At 46.8% G+C, this 26,412-nt stretch overlaps 1 protein-coding gene across 1 annotated transcript; it reads right to left on the bottom strand.

Annotated features, from left to right (window-relative positions):
• Positions 1–148: 148 nt before the first annotated feature.
• LOC121080488 (talin-1-like) lies at positions 149–10,000 on the bottom strand. Its single transcript, XM_040578526.1, is given in 6 exon segments — positions 149–479; positions 713–843; positions 1,079–1,110; positions 1,112–1,182; positions 3,508–3,674; positions 9,942–10,000. Coding segments are annotated over 5 exon segments (633 nt in total). The 5' UTR covers positions 3,638–3,674; positions 9,942–10,000; the 3' UTR covers positions 149–210.
• Positions 10,001–26,412: the final 16,412 nt, after the last annotated feature.

The following is a 26,412-nucleotide window of genomic DNA, read 5'->3' as shown; positions in this document are numbered from 1 at the left end:
TTATAATGAAAAGGTGGGGAAAAGGATAAAATTCAAAGGGAGAAAGAAAAACAAGTGATGCACAGTACAACTGCTCACCACTGGCTGACTGATGCCCAGCCAGTACCTAAGCAACAATCCCTCCACCCCACCCTCCCCCAAATAACCCTTCAAGTTTATACACCAAGCATGACGTCCCATGGTATGGAATACCTCTTTCGCTGGTTCAGGTCAGCTGACCTGGCTGTGTCCCTTCCCAGTCTCTTGTGCCCCTCCAGCCCTCTGGCTGACAAGGCCCAAGGAACCAAAAAATCCTTGACTTAGCATAACCAGCATGTGCAGGCATGTACACTCATCATCTGTGTGCAACTTCTGCTTGAACTTCTCCATCTTATCATCTCGCAGCAGAGTCTTGCCCTTCTTGAGGGTGCCAGTAATCTCCTCCTTCTTCTCTTCCATAATCTCCTGAACAAGTGAGTACTCATCGTAGTTGATGATGCCTGCAGGAGCACAAAGGACTGAGCTCAACATGACATCACTGCCAAATACAGAGCATAGAGCAACACAGGGATGCAGAGCGGTGTCCCCTCCCCAGCATCATGCGTCCTTCAGACGTCCCTACTGCCAGGCTATCTGCTGCAGAGCTGCTGCCAGTACCCTGGTACCCCCCACCAGACGCTTCCATCTCTCCCCACTTCCCTTTCTTCCCCTTGCTGCTGCTCCCTCCTCTCACCAATCTCGGCACAGATTGTCACGAGCATGTCTATGACTGTTTTGGAGTCATCTACCATTATTGTTTTCACTGTTCCATTCAGCATGTGGATCTTCAGGGGCCACTGCTTCTTCTTGTACTCCATGGTGTCTTGTGAGCACAACAGAGCACAGATCCCAGCAGCGGCACAGGTGCAGGGCACCCGCATCCTGCCACTGTGCTGACAGCTCCCATCTTCCCAGTGCAATTGGGAGGGGGACATTGGGTACATCCAGGCACAATGCAAGGCAGCAGGGCAGGCACCTGCAGCACCTCCCCACTGTGTGCATGTCTGACCACAGAGTCAAGGTGGGTACCAGCTGGAAGGATGTGGGAAGGATGCTTACCCCATTGCGAAGCATGTAGTAGTCCAGAGTCCAGAGCTTTCCCAGCCTCCAGCCGGATCACTTTCTTTGGGTCTTCATCCGAGAGGAACAGCCCAAAATCATTGGCTGAAAAATAGGTAAAGTCTCTGCTAGGGTAATCCTGAGCAGGACAGGGCTACCAAGATGCCAGCCTGTGCCCAGGGATGTGCTGCAGCCTAGCACATGAAGCACAGCAGTACTGTGCATGCTGAAGCCCAGCAGAAAGATGGCAAGCAAGCCTCAAGGTACATGTTTTACCATAGTTATCTACAGAAAAAATCATCTGAAGCATGCCTACACAATGCCAAACTTGGGATTGACCACAACTGAAGGAAGAGCTTGGAGTCGTGGTTGACAGCTCTCTGAAATCTTCAGTGCAACATGTAGCAGTGGCCAAAGCAAGGTAGTAAAACGCTGGGCATCACCAGGAAGGGTGCTGGAAACTGGTGTATAAAACCTAGGCACATCCACACTGAGTACTCTGTGGTGGTATGATCTGCATCTCCCCAGAAGGACATAGCAGAGTGTGAAAAGATACAGAGAGGGGCAACTTAAATGATGGAGCTTTGGTACAAGAGACTAAAGGAGCTGGGACTCCTCAGTTTGGGGAGGAGGCTGAAGGAGGACAGGATCAAAGCTTACATAGTCTCAGAGGTGATGAGAAAGTGTAGAAGTGCTGTTCACCAAATTCTGCTCCCTCAGGGCTGGGGTACCCAGTGAGAGCATTGCTGCTGATGCCCAGGCAGTGGCACCCCAATTTGGACCCATGGAGATGGCTGCGTCTTCTTGCTGCAAGAGGCCAGGCTTTCCCCTGGGAAAGGTCCTTCTCCACCTTTCCAGCAATCCAGTGCCACAGGCTGTCTTGGCTGACTGCTAAATTTATAATGAGTCATCTTATTGGCAGCTCTCTGTGGGGGAGGGACAAATTCCCAAGCACCTCACTCCTGCCTGGCTAACACTGCTGTTAGGATCCTACCTACTAAACAGGGAGCAGAAAAAAATCACTGAGGTTTGCCTTTTTTTTTTAATTGGGGGAAAAAAAAAAGCAAGCACTATTTTCAAAGCAAATTCTAAGAGGATAATTCTAAAGCACTGAAAACTGAGCAGCTTGGCCCAGATCCATAGCTTGGGTAGGGAGAGGTGCTTCCTCAGACAGCAAGAGCTGGGCTGGAAACCTACACCGAAGCTCCCCCAGTCCAAAGGTCACAAATAAACCAGGGCAGCTCAAAAAGGGACACCCAAATGTCACTGAGTAAGAAGAGCTAAGAGACACAAAAGCTGCAAGGAACAGATGGGAAAAGAAAAGCTGTGAGCAACTGAAAAGGAACTTGGGAATAAGCAGTTCCCAGTTCCCTTTAAGGCTTTCCCCTTGCCTTTTTTTTTTTTTTTTTTTTTAACATAAGCAGGCTGGCTCACACCCAGGAGCAGGAAAATGCAATGCTTCTTCCAATACCATTAAGGCCCTGCATCCACATAAAAACATCCAGTCCCTCTCTGAAACTGAAAGCTGTGATCTGCCAGACTGTCCCCCATGGGCCAGCTGGGCACCCCATGAGAAGGCATTACCTTTCATCCATGAGGAATTTACAGTTCCCAGATGTCACCATACTCCCCTTTCTCTCCTCTTCCCACAACTCCTGACCTCCTGTTTGCTACCTGCCCAATGCATAGCTCTCCTCAGTGGCAGAGACTCCTCAGTGGCAGAGCCACTTTTGGAGGCGGCAGGGATCCAGGAAAGCCCCCAAGATGATGTCCCATTTTCAAGCCCCCACACCTCCCCACCCCCCCACCCCCCGCTGGGGACAGACCACATCCATGTGGGCATGAATTGCATCATGAGCTCATGTGCCATAAGCTTACTTTTGAGCCTTGCAGCAGCAGGGAGATATTAGAGCTGAGAAAGCTTAGCAAGGTAATGGAGCACCAGCACAGAGTCTGACAGAGAGCTGCCAGGGCAGACAGACCTGATCGAGGACTATATATTCCCCAAGAAAGAAAAAATTAACTTAAATGGTTTATTAATGCTCACTACGACCCTTGTAACTGTTTAAACCCACCTAGTCCTGGCTAGTGGTGATTAATCCAAGTAGGAGAGAGGAACAGAGACAGAAAGGGCAGCAGGCTCAAAGAGCTTGATGAACATTTCATTTCCAAATGTGTTTTCCTGTCTCCCAAGCTCCCAAATTTCTTCTGGGGTGTCAAGGAGGGAGCCCAATGAGCTCAGCCTCTTGCCTCAACCAGACAGGAGGACTTGGACCTTGCTCCCCCCACACCCCCACTGCTCTGTGCCGGCTGGGAAAACCCAGACAGGCATGGGGACAAGAGAGGAAAGGGAAGCCGGTGACATGCCAGGAGCCAAGCCAGAGTGGCCCTGGCACAGAAGTACAGCGGACAGCCCCATCACAGACTTACACTGTCCCATCTGGGCCTCAGGCAGCTGCTCACAGATCATCTGGCAGGCATCATGCACCATGGTAGAGGGCTCAAACTGCATTGTCTTCACCACATTGCTGATGCTGATCTTCAGTGAGAGGGCAACCATGGTGGTGGCTCAGCTTTCCCCACTCCTATGTCACCTGCTGGAGGAGACAGCCAGGTTAGCTCTGACTACTGTCGCTGTATGGTCCCGTCCAATGTGCAGGGTACTTCCTCCAGCAGCACCTCTTCTCCCCTAAAGCTGGGACCTGGCTTCTAGCAGCAAGCAAGGGCTGCACCCTGTACTGGTGAGCCCACAAGGGGGTCCCTGCTTTCCAACTCCATGCTGACCCCGGGGTCTCTGGCCAGCGTTGGGACCCTCGTCTCCCCATCCCAAAGCCTATTTTGCTTGTCTGCAGGAGTGACAACAGCTGGTACTTAGTGGAAATACTGTCAGCAAGGAGGAAGCGAGTGTGCAGGAACACAGGAAAGTGAGATGGAAGGGGTTATAATTAAACCTGCCATGACAAAGAAGCCACAAGAGGAAAACCAAGCTTTGACCTGGAGCTCGTAGGGCCCTGCCCTGGCTATCAGGGCTCCCCATGTCACCAGCAGACAGTGCTGAGCTGGAAGCCTGAGCACAAAGGGACCAGAAGGAATGGAAAAGCCTGGAATCACTCAGAGAAGATAAGGGCACCAGGCACTGAACCCACTCATTAAAAATAATTACCTGGGGAAAGCACCACTCATGCTGAGTACCCACATTGGTGCTTGAAGACTGGGGTCTACGGCAGCAGCTGTGGCACAAACCCAGGGCAGGAGAGCCCATGTGCAGGAGGGCAAGGGACCCAGCTGCTGCAGCTCATGCTGCAAGGGCACATGAGAGCTGCACCATGCCATCTGAAATGGGGCCCAATCTGGGCCCAGTTTGAAGGATCAGCTTCAAGCTTGAAAGATTGCGTAAATCAGCTTCAGAGCAAGCACCCCTCAACAGGGCTCCGAAACACCAGGTTTAATAACATCTAATTAGAATAATGATATTCTTACAGCAAAGCAAAATCAGAAAGAAATAAAAAAAGGAGGTTGTAAATAAGCCCACACACTTGCCTGCTGTGGCTTGTAGGGTGAGCCCTTTCCTTTGGGTTTACGCACCATGCAGAAGCTTTCAGTGCTTTCCCAGGTTGCTACATCCCTTGGGGTCCCTGTACCAGGTCCTTCTCCGTGCCCTTCTCAGCATCCCCAGTCCCCAGCCGGCCCCAACCTGACACTCTCCAGTAGTTACACCCCTTTTCCTCTCCCTGAGAGCCTGCTCATGGGGAAGGAATCCCCTGCTCTGTTTTGACCCAGGCTGCCTTTTCCTTAAACCCCAGCTGGTAGGAAGACACAAGAGCACTGGCAGGATGCACCATATCTGCTTGTCCTCTTAGACTGATTTTCTCCTACCAGGCCTCCTATTATGGCTGTCAGGGAAAGGTTGCTGACCACATGCATCCTCAGCCTGGCCCAGGAAGGTTCTTGGGCAAGGGTTGCTAGCAGCCTCCCTCACCTGCCTTGCATCACAGCAGCAGATAGCAAGCCTGTGCATCGCTGCCTGGTGCTGCCAGTTTCAGTCCCCCATGGAAGGGGGCACACTGGTGCGGGCTGTTTCCAACTGTGGACCCAAGCAGGCTAGGGGCAGGACCTGTCATGGATAAAAAGTTCCTGCATCCAATTTTGGGCAGGAGTAAGTCAGAGCAAGGAGAGACAGAGGGCAGGGGTCCTGCTCCTGCAGAGCCACAAAGCTGGGTGGGAGGCAGGGACAGAGGAGCTTACCACCTCTGCCAGCACATGGAGCCACTCCAGCGCCACATTCCTAAGCTGTTCAGAAATGTTTCTGTGGAGGCCCATGGCCCCCACTGACTCTGCTGATGAGGAATTAAATGCATTTTGGGTCTGGAGCAAGGGAGTCTGCTGGCAGCGGGAGGCAACAGAGGCACCTATGTGTGCCATTGCTGTCCACCCAAAAACACCAGCAAAGCTGCAGAACTGAAGGGATGAGGAACACCCTGCCATAGAAAGGGCTTTTTGAATATTTCATACACAGGGCAGGCTGCTGTGGTCACCAGGCCAGTACTCTTCTCTAGATCTAAAAATATCCTCAAGTTGAGCATAAAGCTGCTCTCTGTCCCTCTGCAGGAAAAGGAGAACATGCCACCACCAGGACAAGGCCAGAGACCATGAAGGAAGAGGAGGGGAGGATGCCATATGGCAGAGAGGAACCGAGAGGAGCCAGGCCATGCCAGTGTCACTCCTGCCCTGGTCATTTCTGCAGCCTCCTCTTGTCCTCCCAGAGCCACCCAAAATCAGGTGCTGTACCAGAGGCACCCCTTTGCATGCCCTTCACAAGGGCCACTGCGCTTTCCAAGACCTCGCAGGAGGATGACTGCTCAAGCCTTCCTACTCCTGAACTCTTACAAATATGACAGAGCTTAGAGGGGGAGATGCTTACAACATCAAGCAAGTCCTTGGAGGAAAGGGAGATAGATGGTTCATTTCAATTCTCATATTCTACGGAAATAGTTCAGGCTCCGGCAGTTGAACTTTGCTGATAGCATCTAAAGCAGAAACACTCTCTGCTGCGTAAGAAGTACACCTCCTTAAACCCTGGAGAGATTTGTCAGCAAATGTGGCAATTAATCACATGGGGTTTGAAAATCTGCCCACACACTTCCTCCTGTGAGGGCACCGATGAAGGGCTCGGCCCCTGCAGACCTCTCCCCTCCAGGTACCAGATGAGGAAAGAAAAGCTGGAGACTAGATGTAAGGGACAGGACAACATGGGAACCTGGTGCTGCAAACCAGAAAAATAAAGGAAAAGGACAGCAAAATTCAAGCTGTCTCTCTGAAAAGAAAAAAAATAAACCAACCAACCAAGTCTCGATGAACACACACCAAATTTCTGCACTAGCTTGCCTCCAGAGCAAGCAAACCTGTCTGCAATCGGTTGTTGGTATGCAAAGACAGATAAGGCACTGGAGCAGCAAGCCAGCCAGCTGGCAGCCAAATTAAGGCACTTCTGCATTTTATGGCAAGCTGTGTGCAACCCTCTGAGCCATGAGCATGCTCCTGAGATGATCTCAAAATGGGGGCAGAAGAGTTCTTGGTGGGGTACATCCCCCTTGGGAGCTGTCCCAGCTGCCTCCATTTCACCCTGCACTAGGCAAGCAAAACCATCACAGTGGTGGAGGTCTCCTGGATTGGGGCTCTGCTTAAAGGCAGGGCCAGTACAAGTAGGGACAGCTGCAGAGAGCCAGCACCACACCAGCCCAAGGAACCACTGAGTGTGAGTTTTCTATCACATGATGTAACTGCTATATTTGTATTGGCTGAGTTTAGCACTGCGAGAACAGACACATATATTTTTTATCTTAAAAAAGAACAAAAAAAACAACCAAAAAACACCAACCAAAATTTAATAGCATCAAAGCAGCCTGCCAGCACAATCACAGCAAGTTTCCAGAACAAGCCACAAATCTTCAAACACAACAACTTCTCAAGTTTTTAACGTGCCCTTTCTAAGGGAGACTCTGCATTAGGTTTGGGTTTGTTGGTTGGTCGAGGGTTTTTTTTACAGCAATGCCAAATCTAATTTTGGAAAGGCCCCACTCTGGACCACCCCTGGGCTGGGGGTGAAGCAGTGCTGGAAGCTGGCTGCAGGAAGCATTATCAGCTGAAAACTGCCCCACTGCCGGGGCTTTTTGCAGGCATGGGGCTGCCTGCCCAGCCAGCACGGTTGTCAGCATAGCCAGGCAGGTCCCAGGCCACTGCAACTCCTGCCAGCAGCAGCTCTGCCTGCACACCAGAATTTGCACAACAGCAGAAGGAAATGGGTCAAAAATTAACCCAGCAAAAAGCTGGACCCAGCTCTGGACAGGTCCTCCATTATGTGACCAGCATATACAGGCACAGCAGGCACTGGGGGCATGGGTGGCTCAGCCTCATGCTGATGGGAAGGCTGAGTCAACAGCCCTGGCCAGTGACAATGCTGCACACTGCTGAGCCAATTCAGCCCGCTTTCTCTTTCCCAGCTGTGTGGCCACATTAGACTCTGAGATGGTTTCTTCCAGCTGGGGCCAGGCTTGCCCCTGGGGAACATAAGTGGCTGATGAGCCCAGCCCCACAGCACCTCTGCAACCACCCAGCTATTACCCACAGCTAGGGCAGGAGCATCCTCTTGCCCCTGCAGGGAAGGCAGCCCTGCTCGGCATGGGAAACAGGCAGGGGACTGGCAGTGGAATCACAGCTGCAGGCAGCCCACAATCTCACCAGCACTGGGGTGAAGCAGCTCTGGCCATTAACTGCTTCATTTCCCACACATCCCTAGGCCTGTCCACTCCTGATGGGCATATCCTGCCCTCCAAAGGGAGGGGACACAAACAGCAGCACCTCTGGGCTGCCCACCACCAAGGCAGGCACAGGGACGAGCAAGGGCAGAAGGACAGCATGCTCAGCTAGTGAAAAGGAGGGCATCCCACAGGTCCCTGTTCCCCAGACCTCCTGCTCCCCTTCCCCAAATCTGCCAGGATGTACAACTTCAGGATGCACCAAGCTCCTGCTGCTGCCAGTCAGCAAGCAAGCTGCACACTCGGCTGATGTCATGGTTTAACCCCAGCTGGCAACCAAGTACCATGCAGCCGCTTGCTCACTTCCCCTCACCCAGAGGGATGGGGAGGAGAATCAGAAAGGAATGTAAAACTCAAGGGTTGAGATAAGGACAATTTAATAGGTAAAGCAAAAGCCACGCATGCAAGCAAAGCAAAGCAAGGAATTCATTCACTGCTTCCCATGGGCAGGCAGGTGTTCGGCCATCCCCAGGAAAGCAGGGCTCCGTCACGTGTAACGGTTACTCGGGAAGACAAACACCGTAATGTCAGATGTCCCCCCCTTCCTCCTTCTTCCCCCAGTTTATATACTCAGCATGGCATCATATGGTATGGAATATCCCTTTGGCTAGCTTGGGTCACCTGTCCTGGCTGTGTCCCCTCCCAATTTCTGGTGCCCCTCCAGCCCTCTGGCTGACAAGGCCCAAGAAACTGAAAAGTACTTGATTCAGTATAAACATCACCCAGCAACAACTAAAAACATCAGTGTCCTATCAACATTGTTCTCACACCATAGCCAAAACCCAGCACTGCACCAGCTACTAGGAAGAAAATTAACTCTATCCCAGCTGAAACCAGCTCACTGCACACCATCATGTATGCTGCACAGTAGGAGCCACTCATTTAGGACATGGAGGGTTTCACTCCATGGCCTGCAGGGGAGGGGGGAGTTTAGACCCTCTACTGGGCAACCTGTGAGCTCCAGCAAAGCTAAAGATCCCAAAAAATATATCCCCTACCCTTCTCAGCAGAAAGGCACAGGGATAGTGGAGAAGGGAGTAAACAATTATTGCTACCAAACATGGGTCTAACAGCCAGCAATAAGCCATGGAAGAAGCATGTAGACATCCTGCCAGCAGATTCAAAGAGCTGGAGAGCTTGCAGGAGTGCAGGCAGGAGCCATCATAGAACAAGGCTGGGCAGGGAAGAGGCAAAGGATGTGACAGGGTTTCCCTTGCCTGGTTAGCTGCTCCAGCCAGGGTATGGTGGGGACACATTGGGGGTCAGTCCTGCTCCACAGCACCCACCCCAATCCCATCCTGGAGGGGCTGCAATCAGCCTTCTGTGCCAGGATGATCATCAGGAGCTGCTGGGGTTACCTCCCCTAGCTGTGTCACAGCTGTAGGGAGCATGTCCTCCAGCATCCCCAACCAAAAATACACTATAGGTCAGAGACACCTTTCCCATTTCCTTCCCCCCATGTACAGGCAGGGCAGGCAGTAGGAAAGCTTCACTGCTGTAACCGACCAGTGCCAAAACTCACCCCCCTGGTTTGAAGGCCCGTGGCCACACCCAGGCCTCTCCCACTCAGTCCCCGGGGACCCGGAGGCAGGGATGCCAACCAGGGAGGGCCTGGTGAGCACTGACTTCAGGCTGAGGCCTGTAGCAGCTATTTTGGGGCAGGACAAGGACAGAGACAAGACTAACGGAGCCAAGGCCGAGCCAAAGGCTAGGCCCAGCCCAGCCGTGCCTGCACACACGACCCCGGGGTCACCAGCACCAGCTGGTGCCGGTGCCCTGCAGGAGGGTGCTACCAGCCCTAGGGGCATTAGGGCACGCCCCAAAACCAGGCTAAAGCGTGAGCATCCCCTTAGAAGCCCCTGGGATGACCGCAGCCTCTCCTTCCTGGGGAGGCGCCTCAATAGGAGTGGGAAGGGCTCGAGCCCGGTAACCGAGACGCTGCTCCTCCCTGTAAGCGAGGGGATCCCCCTAGGACATCCGCTTCCAGCAGCCCCCGGGAGACGGGATGCTGCTAGTTACCGGAACCCTATGCCGCCCTCTGCCACCTACCTGTGCGTAAGCAAGAACAGCGCAGAGGCCCCACCAATGCTGTGCGGAGTGAGACAACCCCACCCACTTCCCGCTCCTCCGCCCTCCTGTTGCATATGGGTCGAGATACCGCGCGCCGCCAGGCGGCACGGTTCAGCACGGCACCCCGGGGCTGTGCTCTGTCTGGTCCCCCCTGCATCTTAGGCCCACGCCCAGGGCTGCACGCTGACTGGCGCGCGAGCGGCACGGCCCTGCGCCTGCACCCTGGGTCGTGCTCTGCCCACTACTCGCATTCCCGAGACCCTACCCAGCATAGCCTAGACCACTAAAGAACCAGCATTCAGGTACCCCCGGACATGTTCCCCTAAGCACACGGCCGCCGTGCGCTCCCACTGCCCACGTGCCGTGTCACCCCTGGGACACTGCTGGGAGGCGGGTGACGTCACTGGTGGCGCGTTGGAAGCGGTGCGGCCGGGTGGTGCCGCGCTGAGGTGAGGGATGGGACCACTACCCTCCTCTCACCCCTCCCAGGCTGGGGGTCCCTATGGGGCATTGGGTGCGGGGGCTAGCTGCTGGTGGGAGAGCTCGCAGCTGTGGTGTGGCCTGCCGCATGACGGCCTTCCGGTGGGGTGCCAGGAGCCTGGTCCCTCCGCCTGCATGGGGCTGCACTGTCAGGCCACGGGTTGTGTTGCCCGGCAGACTGCTGGCTGCAGGCTGTTAGCTATGCCCCAGGCAGCAGCATGCTGCGTTTGCCTGTGGTGATATGAAGAAATTGTACGGAATAGGGACAATACATCAAGTGTAATTATATATTTACTGAAAGAATGTAGGTATAGTAATTAGATCACGTTGATATGGAGAAATAGTGTGAAATGGGGACAATGGACATCGATTGTGATTGTATATGTCTGCTCAGGAATGTGGGTATGGTGACTGGTCATGGGTGCGGTGTCTGGTCACACAGGCACACTGCTCTGAGGAGACAACTACAGTTTTGAGGAGACGCCTGCCCCTCTTCCTCTAACAAAGGGGAGACGGGGAGACGCCTGCCCTTCTTCCTCTAACAAAGGGGCTATTTAAAAGAGAATGAGAGAAGATGAGAGACATTCAAATGCTATCTAGAGGGAGGGAGTGCTAAGTCTCCTTGCTGGAGAAGATGGGATGGTCACAAGAACATGAATCACCTACAAACCTGCAAGACCACCATATTCCAGGAAACGGACTGATAAGCTAATTAACATACGAAGCAGGTTTAGGTAACGAATATGTATAGGCGTTAATTGAATATTCATTTGTTTCATTGTATAAATGTGGGATGGTTCGTCACTTCGGGCATGCACGCTTGTGGAGGAGCGATCCCCCGTGCATCTGCGCGCAATAAACATACCTACTTTATAACTTTCGAGTTAGAGAGTCTAATTCCGCATGTCAACGTAACCATATAGTTTGAAGAAAATAACTAATGGAAGAAGAAGTCTGTCTTTCTTTCCTCTAACAAGGGGCCTATTTATAAAGGATAAGAAACATTCCAATGTTATCCAGAGGGAGCGACTATAAGGAACAAGAATGAGAAACAGATGGTCGACAAGGATATATAAGTTAGCTCAGACCAATAAGAACACTGCAAACTTGCAAGACCATCACATTCCAGACAAAGGGTGAGAAGTACACCATGATGAACACATACGGCCTTCTTCCCAAAGACCACTGCCCGCATCCTGAAGACCCCTGCCCACAAATCTTGGAAGAATTTGCGCAAGTGAACAGGACTGATAAGCTAATTAGCATATGAAGCGAGAGTAGATGGGTTTAGGTAATGAATATGTATATATGTTAATTGAATATTCATTGTTTTATTGTATAAATATGAGATAGTTCATCACTTCAGGCATGCACGCTTGTGGAGGAGCGATCCCCCGTGCATCTGCGCGCAATAAACATACCTACTTTATAACTTTCAAGTTACAGAGTTTAATTCCGTACATCAGTGGGCCAGCCCCACGGCTGGGGTTGAGAGGTTTTTTGGCTTCCTTTGGATGGGTGTCCAGGTGGGGGGGAGCGGTTCCTGCCTTGCACACTCCTGTGACTTTTCCTTCTACTTCACATGCTGTTGTCTCCTCTTGTTCACTTCCTCTCCTTGCTGCCTGCCCAGTGCATGCTTCCTAGATAGAAATTCCTCGCGTCTGTGGAAACAACGGGCCCCAGCTTTGCCTGGACTCTGCCCACCTCCCTTTCCTCTCACTGCTCTGCTTCCTGCTAGCTAGACTGCTCTCCATGCCATCTGGCAGGGCAGCCCCACACACCAACTTCCTACTCCCAGGTAGCTGGCACAGCAGTCTAGTGCCTGGAGTCCGCCATCTGCCCTGGTGGTTGTTTTTTGTTTGTTTGTTTTGGGTTTGTTTTTTTTTTGTGGGCTGTGACACCTTTCAGCTAGATCTGAAATCTTAATGGTGCTAAAGGAGAGGCTGTCCTAGCTGGCAGCATTGCCAGGGGTGTGGCACCTTTGGGCTTCAGTGGAATGGCAGGATCTTGCCTACCCTCGGTAGCAAAAAATCTGGAGCCTTTCCACATTCCCTTTCCTTCCTGCAGCTTTTTAATTCCTGGTGGAGCCTGGCTCCTGTGGATGGGTCCCAGTAGTCTGGTGGGGCCGCTGGTGCTGCTAACAACCTTGTTGGGACAGTACTCATGGCCTAGTTGTTGCTGCAGGGCCCTGGCAACTGTTGCCATTACATGGGGTTGACGTGCGGAATTAGACTCTCTAACTCGAAAGTTATAAAGTAGGTATGTTTATTGCGCGCAGATGCACGGGGGATCGCTCCTCCACAAGCGTGCATACCCGAAGTGACGAACCATCCCACATTTATACAATGAAACAAATGAATATTCAATTAGCGCCTATACATATTTGTTACCTAAACCCCGCTTCGTATGTTAATTAGCTTATCAGTCCGTTTCCTGGAATGTGGTGGTCTTGCAGGTTTGTAGGTGAGTCATGTTCTTGTGACCATCCCGATCTTCTCCAGCAAGGAGACTTAGCACTCCCTCCCTCTAGATAGCATTTGAATGTCTCTCATCTTCTCTCATTCTCTTTTAAATAGCCCCTTTGTTAGAGGAAGAAGGGCAGGCGTCTCCCCGTCTCCCCTTTGTTAGAGGAAGAGGGGCAGGCGTCTCCTCAAAAACTGTAGTTGTCTCCTCAGAGCTGTGTGCCTGTGTGACCAGACACCGCACCCATGACTAGTCACCATACCCACATTCCTTGAGCAGACATATACAATCACAGTCGGTGTTAAGCGTCCCCATTTCACACTATTTCTCCATATCAATCCCCCCTTTTTATTAAATTAAGTAAATTCTTTTACTTAAGCAGTCTTCCCGAATGATATAAAGCATCATACATAAGTGTTACCCTTTTAAACATTCTCCAAACCCACAAATATAACATAATGGTTAGTATTAAGGAAATTCCTAAACTGATCAATAAGATCACAATGGGGTGTACCATAGTGTTAAGAATTCCTGTTGCAGAAGGTGACCAGCCAAAGAGAGTATCCCACCAATTATGGTTTCCATCCTGTTCTACCTTTTTTAAAACTTTCTTGATCCCCTCTACATCATGATGGATCATAAGAAGAGTTTCATGTCCCTTTTCTTTGGTTTCTTTCAGTATACGTTGTAAAATCTGCATGTTTTAATAGTTCTTTTATACTGCTTATATTTAGTCCTATGGGGGTAGGAATTATCATCTGTGATAGGGCAAAGTTAGATGTAAAATTACAGATACAGTAATTTGAATATTGTGCAGTCTCCTTTACCTCCCCATCTACAGTTATTGTGTTACACTTAGTTCTCAAACACGCACATTCCTTCCCTGCATATATAATTACTGTTTTCAAGTTTGCATTTGGTTGGGCCTCGAAATGACATATTTTCTGATCTGTATCTAAACAAGTATCCTGAGCCATTATAGTATTGCTTTCACAGAGGAAGCCCTGCTGTTCTCGCATAATACAAGATTCTAAATCTACTGTTTGCCACTTGTCACCTATCTTTCTGGCCCATGTTCTATGCTCAAAAGGATATTTTCCTAGGCATATTATAAAGATGGGCTCAGTTAAGGTAAAATTGTGCCAACATTCCTGTGAATTAAAGCACATGGCTGTATTTAGAAGGGTAAATTCCTTATCTACCTTTCTGACTTTAATCAGGGTGTCTCCTGAAATCTTGGTGTTATCTTTTTCATTATACGTTTGACACCCTACTTTTATCCTATCTCCTAATTTTCCCCATAATCGGTCGACTTTATGTACATCCTCCTGATCCCATTGATTCCTTTGGTACACCTCATTTTCAGAAAAAAACACCATAGCTAGTTTCGTCTTTGAGTCCACCTTTCCCATTATTCCAGTGTTGTTTTTTTTTTTCTGGGCATGATTCCAAGGCCAGTTATCAGGCTCTTGGTTGTAGGCAAGAGAGAGGGTACAAAAAAACACAAATGGTTTAAACCCACTATTGATCATTTTAAGAATCTAAACGTTCCTCATATATACATATAAAATCTGTTTTGATCAAAAATATCTTTGTTTGAGGTGGGGCTTACCGATAACAAGTTGGGCAAGACTGGCTACTGGCTCAGTCCCAGACTCTTTTGTTCTATATTGTTTGTTGTGGTACCCTTCCCATATGGTGGATCCACAACCGCTCAGGTTCACTTACTTGCCACCCACATTATTCCCATTTGTCCGAGTAAATTTGAGTTTCAGTTCTTTTTTATCTGGGGTTACTCTCCACGAAGTTGCAGGGGCTTTCTTGATCCGGGTATGGTGAATCCAAGAATTCTGTCCCTCAACCTTGATTGCAGTGTAGGTGGTGAGTAGGACTTGAAAAGGTCCGGTCCACTGTGGTTCCAGGGTTTTATCTGTAAAACACTTAACGTATACATAGTCCCCTGGTCGTATATCGTGAACAGGTCCATCCAGACCCCTACTGCGTGTTCCCATCACATGCTTCTCAATTCTTATTGTTTGTTTAGTGCCACCATATAGGAAGTCATTGTTTCTTCACCAGTCTGTGAAGACGTCCCCTTTTGTACCCCATAGGGTCGTCCATATAAAATTTCAAATGGGCTAAGCCCCTCTTTTGCTCTTGGTCTAGTTCGAATTTGTGTAAGAGCTAATGGCAAAGACTGGGGCCAAGTTAGATTTGTTTCTTGACCTAACTTGACAATCTGTTGTTTGATTAGATGATTCATCTTTTCCACCTGGCCACTTGATTGTGGTCGGTATGGGGTATGTAATTGCCAATCTATTCCTAGATGGTGGCTGATCTGTTGCACTATTCTGACACAAAATGTGGTCCTCTATCCGAGGACATTACTGCTGGGACTCCAAACCTAGGTATTATCTCTTGGAGCAGTATTTTGGTCACTTCCCGGGCTTTAGCAGTTCTGCACGGGAAGGCTTCTGGCCAACCTGAAAAGATATCTGTTAGCACAAATAAATATCGATACCCCCCTCTTTTAGGAAGTTCCGAGAAATCAATCTGCCAATGTTGCCCTGGAACATTTCCTTTCCCAATTTTTCCCAACTTTGGCCCCTTAGTAATCTTAGGATTAGTCTGGAGACAAAGATCACATTGTTGGGTTACTTGTCTAATAGTAATATACAAATTTAGTGCTATTATGTTTTTAGTGAGATCCTTATATAGAGCTTCTGCCCCCCAGTGCCTTTTTCTATGTTCTTCCCGAACTACTGACCATACCATGTAGGAAGGAATCACTATTCTCCCATGTGAGATTACAGCCCACCCTTCCTCATTATATGATCCCTCTAGGTCAGAAATCAGTTTGCGATCTTCTTTAGTATAGTCTGGTTTACCTTCTAGAGATATTTGTCCATCGGGTATTAGCGCACCCTCTACCTTGATTGCTTTTCTGGCTGCCTGTTTTGCTTCCCTGTCCGCCAGTTCATTTCCTCTTTCTAATTCTGTGCTCACTTTCTGGTGTGCCTTGATGTGCATAATTGCCACCCTTTCAGGAAGCTGGACCGCATTTAGGAGTTTCAAAATTTCTTCTGCATGTTTGATGATTTTTCCTTGGGAGTTTAACAGTCCCCTTTCTTTCCATATTGCTCCATGAGCATGTACCACTCCAACGGCATATTTAGAATCAGTCCAAATATTTATAGGTTTTCCCTGAGCTCTCTCCAGAGCTCGAGTAAGGGCTATGATTTCAGCCTTCTGTGCCGAAGTGTCAGCTGGTAGCGGTCCCGATTCTATCACTTCTTCAGAGGTTGTAACAGCATATCCGGAATGTCGCTTTCCATTCAGCATATAGCTGCTCCCATCCGTGAACCAATGTTCAGCTCCATTAATAGGAACATCCTTGAGATCTGTCCTACTAGAATAAGTGGCTTCGATCGTTTCTAGACAGTCATGATCGACTGATTCGCCAACATTCCCATTAAGAAATGAGGCCGGATTGACGATGTTTGTAGTCACGATCTCAACATCATCTTGTTCCACCATTATGGCCTGGTATTTTAGGAATCTCTGTGGGGAGAGCCAATGCCCCCCTTTTGTTTCAAGGACTGCAGACACTGTGTGGGATACTAAGACAGTCATTTTCTGGCCCAAGATAAACTTCCGGGCCTCCTGGATGTTTAGGATGACAGCTGCTACTGCTCTCAGGCAACCAGGCCACCCTTTTGCAGTGGCATCCAGCTGTTTAGAGAAGTACGCCACTGCCCATCTGTATGGTCCCAAATCTTGTGCCAGTATTCCTAATGCCATTCCCTGTTTCTCATGGAAAAATAGGAAAAATGGCTTACTCACATCAGGAAGTCCTAGTGCTGGTGCCGACATTAAGGCTTTCTTCAGTTCATGGAAAGCTCTGTCTGATTCAGCATCCCACTGAAGATCCTTCTGATTAGCTGCTATCAGGGAATATAATGGTTTAACAAGCAAGCCATAATTACATATCCAAAGCCTGCACCATCCTGTCATTCCCAGAAATGTCTGCAGTTCCTTTACAGTTCGTGGTCGGGGGGCTTGGCATATGGCTTCTTTTCGCCTTCCCTAGGACCCGTTGTCCGGCACTGATCTCGTACCCTAGGTATGTGACTTGTTTTAACACCACCTGTGCCTTCTTCTTAGAAACCCGATATCCTTGTAGTCCCAGAAAGTTCAGCAGGCTCACAGTCCAAATAATACAAGATTCTTCGGTTCTGGTTGCAATAAGAAGATTGTCTACATATTGTAACACTTTCCCTTCTCCTGGTGGTGGTTCCCATAACTCCAAATCCTTTGCTAATTGGTTTCCAAAAATTGTGGGGCTATTTTAAACCCCTGTGGCAACACCGTCCATGTGAGCTGGGTCTTTCGACCGCTTCTGGGATTTTCCCATTCAAAAGCAAAAATTCTTTGGCTGGCTTCATGGAGAGGGAGGCAAAAGAAGGCATCTTTTAAGTCTAAAACTGTGAACCAAGCTAGGTCAGGTGTCAGGGTGGTTAGTAAGGTATAGGGGTTAGCTACTACAGGATACAGATCCTCTGTTATTTTGTTAATGGCCCTTAAATCTTGAACTATCCTATAAGACCCATCAGGTTTTTTAACTGGGAGGATAGGTGTGTTAAATTCTGACTCACATTCTTTTAGTAGTTTTAATTCTATGAATCGCTCTATATTTGGACGAATTCCTTCCCCATCTTCCCTTTTCAGTGGGTATTGTTTAATTCTTATCGCACTCTGTCCCTCCTTTAATTTTACTATAACAGGTGATGCATTCTTGGCACGTCCCGGTATGTCAATTGCCCATACTCCAGGATATACCTGATCAATAATTCTGGTATCAATTTCCCTTTTTATAGGAGTACTGGCCAAAGATAGGCTCATAACCTGTATGTATTGGTGATCATTTACTTCCAGAGTAACTTCCCCTTTTTTAAATTTGATTGTTGCCTCCAATTGTTCTAATAAGTCCTTACCAAGAAGGGCCTTTGGGGAATTTGGCATTCTTGTTTGTTTTCTTAGTTTGTACTTTAAAGGTTTCAGGATGTTTTCCTGGTGGCCAGCAGCTCCCACAACTGTAACAAATAATTATGTTTTTACTGAAGTTCAACAAATAAGTTGGTTTCGTATTCACTAAAATTCCACCTCATACCCATTCCCTGCCCTAAAGGGCAGTTATGGGTCCTGTTGTACTGCAAATGCTGCAGCAATTGGGGTGACATTGTCAGGTCCTTCTGCTCAATTGTCAGCAACAGCAACCCCTCCTCCCCACCATCAGGAGGATTGGAGCAGGAGATGCTGTTCCTGCTCTGCAGGTTACACAGGCCTGCCTCTGCAGCAGCACTTCTGTTTTAACTCTTTCTTACCCTGAATGCAAATCTGCTACTTGTTGCTTTAAGTCTGTGTTATTACATATCAGCCTTCGCAGGCAAACAGCAAACACCCTGCCATGCGTCCAGCGTGACTCAGCCGCACCTTCGAGGGGGTACGGGGGTTTGTACAAACTCACCCCAATACTTTAACACTTTCACAAGGTCTTTGATTCTCCACCCACCCCCGCCCTCAGGTTTTACATACATTAGTACAAGTTTTTATCTTACAACGTGTTTCATTCTGGTTGCTCCACAGAAGGAACCGCAACCTGAGCTTTTAACACAAAAATTTCAACAAGAACATCTTTCTAGTTTAGGTCTTAGGGTTTTTTCCACCCTTTTCTAGAGCCATAATCAAAGATCAGGTGATGTTAATCCCGCACTCTTTCTAGTGTTAGTACCATAGGATCCCGAGGGGGTACTAATCCACAGTCCTTTTGCCACTCGGGTTTGTCCTGGAGGACGAAGAACATGTCTGCATATGATACTTTGTCCCATTTTCCCTCTCTCCTCAGAAACAACATTAATTGCAGGAGAGTGTTATAATCTAACGTTCCTCCCTCCTGAGGCCATTTCGCATCACTCTCCAATTTATACAAAGGCCACCACTGATTACAATATTTAATCAATTTTCTTCTATTTTCGGTACCACCATGTCCTACGATATCACTCCAATGTTTTAATATACAACCCAAGGGTGATTTTTCACAGGGCTTACTCCTTCCATTTCCCATTTTGCAATTTTAATCACTTTTTCTCCGGCCGCCTTAGCCACCCAAGGTCGGAAACGCGGATAGAGCTCCTTACTTGTTTTGCACTCAAACGCGCGTCTCAAGCACTCTTGCACTCACACTCAGTCAAAATAATTAAGCTATACACGGAAAATCAAAATGCGCATCTCAATCACACCATTCACACTCTCCGGGCAGCCCGCAGTCACACAAGCAGTATGTTATACGGTACCGTGCACTTATGTACAACTTTTAGGAACACTGACAGTTCACAAAGTATGCATTTCAATGAACAATTGCCAAAAAACAAACAACAAACAAAACCCCAATTTTTCCTGGTCTTAAGCAGAGTGTTAAGTTTTCCGCTATTTGCCACGAATTACCAGAATATTATTATTTTTCAACATACATTTCATAACTCCAAGTTTTGAACATGTAACAAGACAACACATAGAACAAACAAGACACAGAGCGCTATTTCAGTTGTTATATTCTAGGAATTCCCCAACTCTTAAGACAACCCAATGGAAGTTTTTAGCTTCCCCCTTTTTTCCTACGCAAAAGTTTCCCTTTTACTTTTGCTGTGAGGTCCCTCTTGTTCCTGTGAGATTCCGCCTTATTCCGTCCCGCCCCCCGCTTTCCGTCACGAGGCCTCCGGGCTTTTAGGAATGGCAGTAACCTCGGGTTTGCTCGATCTGCCCTCAAGATCGCTAGCGGCCACCCCTTGGTCAGCAAACCCCCTCCCAAGGTACCTTTCCTCCTGGGGACTACGCTGCGCGCCGGACGTCTCCGTGCGTCTCACCAGCCGCCCCGTTACTAAACATACCGTTTTATCCGCGGATCCAGGGGTTCTCTTCTGCTCCCGGGTGAACAGCTGAGAAGAGGAGGCTCCTCCGAGGAAATCTCCCGGGGCGCGCCTAGGAGCGTCCGCTCCGCAGCTGGTCCCTCAGCCGAGCAGAAATCCTCCTGCCTGGCTCGCCAAAACTGACGTGCGGAATTAGACTCTATAACTCGAAAGTTATAAAGTAGGTATGTTTATTGCGCGCAGATGCACGGGGGATCGCTCCTCCACAAGCGTGCATACCCGAAGTGACGAACCATCCCACATTTATACAATGAAACAAATGAATATTCAATTAGCGCCTATACATATTTGTTACCTAAACCCCGCTTCGTATGTTAATTAGCTTATCAGTCCGTTTCCTGGAATGTGGTGGTCTTGCAGGTTTGTAGGTGAGTCATGTTCTTGTGACCATCTGATCTTCTTCAGCAAGGAAAGGTGATTCATGTTCTTGTGACCATCCCATCTTCTCCAGCAAGGAGACTTAGCACTCCCTCCCTCTAGATAGCATTTGAATGTCTCTCATCTTCTCTCATTCTCTTTTAAATAGCCCCTTTGTTAGAGAAAGAAGGGCAGGCGTCTCCCGGTCTCCCCTTTGTTAGAGGAAGAGGGGCAGGCGTCTCCTCAAAAACTGTAGTTGTCTCCTCAGAGCTGTGTGCCTGTGTGACCAGACACCGCACCCATGACTAGTCACCATACCCACATTCCTTGAGCAGACATATACAATCACAGTCGGTGTTAAGCGTCCCCATTTCACACTATTTCTCCATATCAGGGTGATGTGGCAATTGAGACACAGACTTTGCAAGGATGAAGAAAAGACCTTTATTGTTAGTTAGTTACAGCTTTTATAAGTTTATACTCTGCACACGTGCTGCTAAAAGCTTTATTATTGGTCAAACTCTACTGTCCATGCACCCAGCTGCTGTTCACCATAGCCTACTCTCTGCTGTTCACGCTGTTTCCTTATCGAGGTTAGATCACATTCCTCTTTTGTCTCTGTTTCATCCATGTTTCTATTCATACTCCCTCAAAGTTATTTACTTCTTTGCTGCAGGATCACAGCTGCACATTATCAATGTCAAACCCACTGTCTCCGTCCTCTATAATTCCCCATTTTTGTTTTTCAAAAGCTTGCTTTAACATGTTATGGACTTTTCATTCCTTTTTTTTTAATCACTTAATTACCAATTTTAGCTTTATTTTATGTGTACATTTGTACATTTCAATCAGGTTCACAAAATGTAAAACTTGTTATCAGCGTATTTCATACAGAGGTCAACACATAGCTTTATGATTACTTGTAAGAACATGCAATAAGCTATGGAAATTTTATGAAAATATTTTAACAGAAACGTTTAATCAAATAAATGAGCATGAGAAACTGTGTTTGACTTGTAAATTCTGTATATAAGCTGCTATGAAATATTTCCTATCCCAAAAGGAAAAGATAAAACCTACTTAAAAGCTCTTGATATCTTATAATTTGACAAGTGTTCCACTGTGCCTCCATTCTGAAGCACGGAAGTGGAAATTGTGCAGAACAAAGTTTTACTTGAAATAATTGTTCAACTGTTATTGCTGCTTTTCAAAGAACCTGAAAGCATACAATGAAAACTTAGAACTAAAACAGCTGAACGGACACATTTAGATCATTACTGGAATTAAATGAAGAAGTTAACTACATGTGGATGACTGGCTAGCTGAAAAAGGTCTCATAGACATAGTCCAGCTGGCTGGACAAAAATGCACATCGCTCTCAGCTTATCTGAAGTAAAGCAAAATACACTGTCTTTGGCTGTTCTTGTTACACAATAACAAGAAGATTGCAGTCGGTAAAGAATGTTGCAGGAGGGAACAGATAACTACAGAAGAGAAACTAGGGGCGGGCTTGGTATTTAGGCAACTAACCAATAATGAGCTTAACTTTTGTAATATGTATGAGCTAATTATAACAAGGCATAAAAGATGACTGTAAGGGACAATAAACGAAGTCTGCTGATCACTCATATTGAGTGACTGTGTCTTCCCTCCGTCGCGACAACTACAAAAGTTTCTCAAAATGTTCTGGTTGCTTTGTGGGATTTTTTTTTGTTGTTGTTGTTATATACATAGAGAACTATACATAAACAGGGAAATTAAAAAGTTGCTTAAAAAAAGGAAAGACAATAGTATACAGTATTTACAGCTTAAATGTCACCTTTTTTTTAAATTGCAGATAAACTGTTACATGACCATGCAGTACATCCACAACTCTGAATGAATACCTTTTTTTGCAGTGTAATATAGTCTTGTACGAACCATAAATAAACTATATGTTAAATTACTCTTCTCCATCACTGTTGTCACTATCTTTGAGCTTTGTAACAATGCCTAGGTCATGATCCTTTAGCTTAGGCAACTTCATTAGGTGAAAATACAAACATTTATTTCTAATACAAAGTTGCAGAATGCATTCTATCCACAAGACACTTTATGGAGAGATATTATGTTGCATTGTGTATGATCTATTAGAAATGAAAAAATGGTGTTCCTGAAAGAAAACACTTCTTTAGATCATTACTTTAGAACTGGTTTTGCACCTGCTATACTGCAAGAATACCCTAAGCAGTAACATATCTTTGTGGCCTTTGAGATATCTGTGTGATTACATTTAAACTTAACACGCAAGCTGATTTCAAGTATAACTCTAGGCACAAGTGTGGGAAACGGCATGCTGTCGGGACACAATCTTTCTCACTTACAAAGTGTCAAATGGTATGTTACTCGGGTTAAAATCTAACATCTATGACAGCTTCTTTTTCACCAAAGGATTTGCAGTCAAGTACACAAACTAATGCAGCTCAGCTGAAGTTTCACCGCTGCAACGGAGTACAGAATACTTTTCCCACTGACCTTAAAGGTTGTGGTGGTGGTGACAAAAGTGTGACAGATATTTGACTTATAACCCAAAACAAATTTTCAGCTGTGTGAAATTCACCTGTACACAAAGAACACTTATTCCTTCTGAAGCAACAGCTGAGGATTTGAACAGCCTTTTCACCTTGAGCTGTTCCCAATTTAGAGGTTAAAAAAAAAAGAAATAATTCAAAAGGTATTCTGTCAATATGCTGATGCAGTTGTATGCTAAATTCTGGTCACACTGAAATAGGGTTATGATCTAGCATTTATATATATGTAGCACTCCATTATAATTTATGAACAAAATTCAGAAGTTCATTTTAATATCAAATTGCTTGGAATTAGATTAGGTTGCAGTTGTCATCCTAACAACTAGTTTCCACATTTTACCCCTTAACTGAAAAACGCACATGATGAAAAATCATATTTCTAGAAACAGATAAGTAATTGAAAAAAAAATATTCTTATGTTCACAATTGTTTTTCTAAGTCTTATTAAAGTCACTTTCTTTTGTTTTGTTGGTTTTGGGTTTTTAAATGCAATCAGAGACATTTTATTGTGCAGAGAATGTTATATTTATATCTCTGAGCCCGGATACAAATTCCAGCTGTATGTACCACCAGGCTCAAGGCAGAAACCATTCATGCAGTTACATATCTTTTTTACTTTCCTTCACGATACCTAGTTGTTCTCTCATCTCCTGCCAGGTCAGACATTCTCCATCCTCCTCTCATATATCTCTCTTCAAACATTCTCTATCCTCCTCTCTCATAGTTCCCATCAGTAATGGTCAGACATTCTCCATACTCCTCTCACACATCTCTCCTTTTTTGTTTGTTAATTGCGACAAGGCAAGGCTTGTGTGTAGCTGGGTGACTATGACCTGATTTATGTTATGGTCAACTAAATGCTGAATACAGGAAAACAGGCATGGGAGACATAAGGCAAACATCAATAAGGCGGTTAAGGCAATTATAATAAAACCTGAAACACTTTTGATCCACGGCCCAAAGTTTCCCAGCCGTGAGAAGAGACCAAAGGCATCTCACCCCTGGCTCTGCTGCAGATCTTTGTTTAAGGCTTTTAAGTTTTGTATGCTTTTGTGAATAGATTCAGAGTGGTCACTCAGATTCATGCAATACATCCCATCAAAGTCTTCACACCCATGTCCCTGTGCTAACAATAAGAAATCAATAGCAGCTCAGTTCTGTAGCGACGCATGATGGACAGAATCGACATCTGCTAATAAGCCAGAAAGAGCAGTGTTTGTAGCATTACGTTCTTTAGCAAGCTAACAGCCTAATTTATTAAGTGAGTTAAGAGCGTGTGCTATTCCTACAGAAGAGATTAGAGAAGCAAAAATGTGTTGCGCTGCATTTCAGAACTCAACCTGAGAGTTACAGTCTGTTGTGAGTTCTGCGTTACAAACATTTGACACGTGGTGGGGTTGCGATTGCAAAAGGGCTGCAATGCCTGCTTGCAATCATCATTGGCATTATCATAGCTAGTTGTTTTAAAAGCAACCCTCAAGCTTCCTCATGTTCAACTTGTCATTGCAAAATATTCTGAAGCCAATCAATAAAGGTAGTATATTGTTATAAACGATAACAATTAAAACAATTTTATTTTGTGTTCAATCAATTTAGGTTGAGAAACAATAAGCAAAAACAGCACTGGGTGTACAGAGAACTCAATTAGTTCCACCACATGCACACCTGAGTCCTAAAAGCAGCGTCTTTTATGCCCGGATCTTGACCAATCTCCTCTCGCCGGATGTTCGTCCTGCTCTTTCACCATTGGGTCGCCAGGGCACACCCTCTCCTCCTATTGGATCCTCTTTGGCACGCTTGTTTGAATCTCAGGGTCTTTGTCTCCTTTGGCGGGCTTTCCCTGGTGTGCTTTCCTTGTCTCCTTTGGTAGGCTTTTCTAAGACCTCAGGGGAAGGGGGAGCTTTTACATTGTCTCAAAGGAGAATCACATGCGCCCATTCATTACAATTGTGATACACGTTTTAGATTTACACAGGGTACAACAATTACACTTATCACACTACATTCTATTTTTGACATGAATCATGACCGCATTTATCACAATATGACTTTTTAGGACCCTGCAAGACTGTGGTGAACGACTCACTAGAGGCACCCAGATTCCAGTATCTTCAGGTCTGCCTTAATAGCCACCTCCTTAATTTGCAAATAGGCATTCCTGGGATACCTTGCCTGAGTCGCTTAAGCGGCATAATTATTTTCCCCAGCCAACTGCTCATACTTAACAGCAATTCCCCAATTAAGGTTTTCAATTGAGGCCACTACACATAGCTCACAAAAATCAGATAACCACATTATATATTGTGTTGGAGTTAGTACCATGCGAAGCAATGACTTCCAATCACGCGGTGCAAGTATATAAGACTGCCATGCTTCAAGAAGTGTGGCAATATATTTGGGAGAAAAGGGACATGTGGCCTATCAAAAGTCACTCTTGCTTTAGCAGCTTGATATGATTAAAAGCTTTGTCTGCTCAGCAAGGCCGCAAAGTTGTGTGAGAAAGACACCTGGAACAAAGAAAACAGGATCTTTGGCAGTTAAGCAGGCAGAAAACCAGGAGCTGAGCTGGGAACTGATGACCGAAAGAATGTCAACAATTTTAATGATGGAACTAACCGCTTGTATGCTTTTAACCAATTAGTATCTGTATAGCAGCGTGTAAACAGTGTATGTAACCAATAGAATTAAGGTGTGACGTGTGTATGAGTATTAACTTTGTATATAAGTTTGCAGAAACTTAAGTAAAGTGGCTTCAACTAGGATCATATTGATATGTCATCGAGTCCGTGATTTTGCTCCTGCAAGAAGGGACACCCAAATGTGGCTTTACATTTTCACACCGAAAATGAGTTTGCATTGAAAGCGAGGACGCAGGAGGACCTGACCAGAGGACTGATCAGCCGGACTGGTATGGGGGAGTCGGAGGACGGCTCTGAGAAAGTTGCTGCAGCGGATCACCCAGGGAGGTGAGCGGTCGGGGGGGGGGGGGGGGGGGGGAGGAGGAAAGAGAAATGCGAAATAATTTGAGTAAAGAAGAAGAAGCAGTTGTAAAACTCCTCCAACATATTCTTTCTAAGAGAGCAGTTAAATATGATGAATCTCACTTAAAGCGATTACTTGCATGGAGTAAAGAAAGAAATTTATTAACTGGAGTAGGAACGGCTTTTGAACCATGTACCTGGGAAGCAATTGGAGCTGCTCTGTGGGATGAGATCAGTGATGGGTCTAAGGAGGCGAAAGGGTTAGCTACCCTCTGAAAGCTAATTAAATTGACCTTGCAAGAAATGAAGGCAGAAAGAATGGCTGCCTCATCGGCCTTTGTTGCCTTGTCTCCAAATACTGGAGCTCTTCCAAAAACTGCAAGTGGACGAATTAGTATTTTTGATGCTGTAGATCCGTTTTCACCAGCACCAGCAGTTGCTCTGCAAGGACTGGAACAATTCTTGCCTGCTACTGCGTACAAACCGACAGAACACCAACCCTCCACATGTAACCCTAAGACTACAGAGCCTGCAAAATTATTGCATGAAAATAAGACAGCAGAAAAGACTCTGTCTCCACCACCACCCCCCCACCGCCAGACTCTGTAATCCA

This window comes from Falco naumanni, chromosome W (genome assembly GCF_017639655.2).
Source record: "Falco naumanni isolate bFalNau1 chromosome W, bFalNau1.pat, whole genome shotgun sequence".
Classification (NCBI taxonomy): Eukaryota; Metazoa; Chordata; class Aves; order Falconiformes; family Falconidae; genus Falco; species Falco naumanni.
Note: the sequence above shows the minus strand (reverse complement) of the source record. Positions and strands in the feature narration are given on the sequence as shown.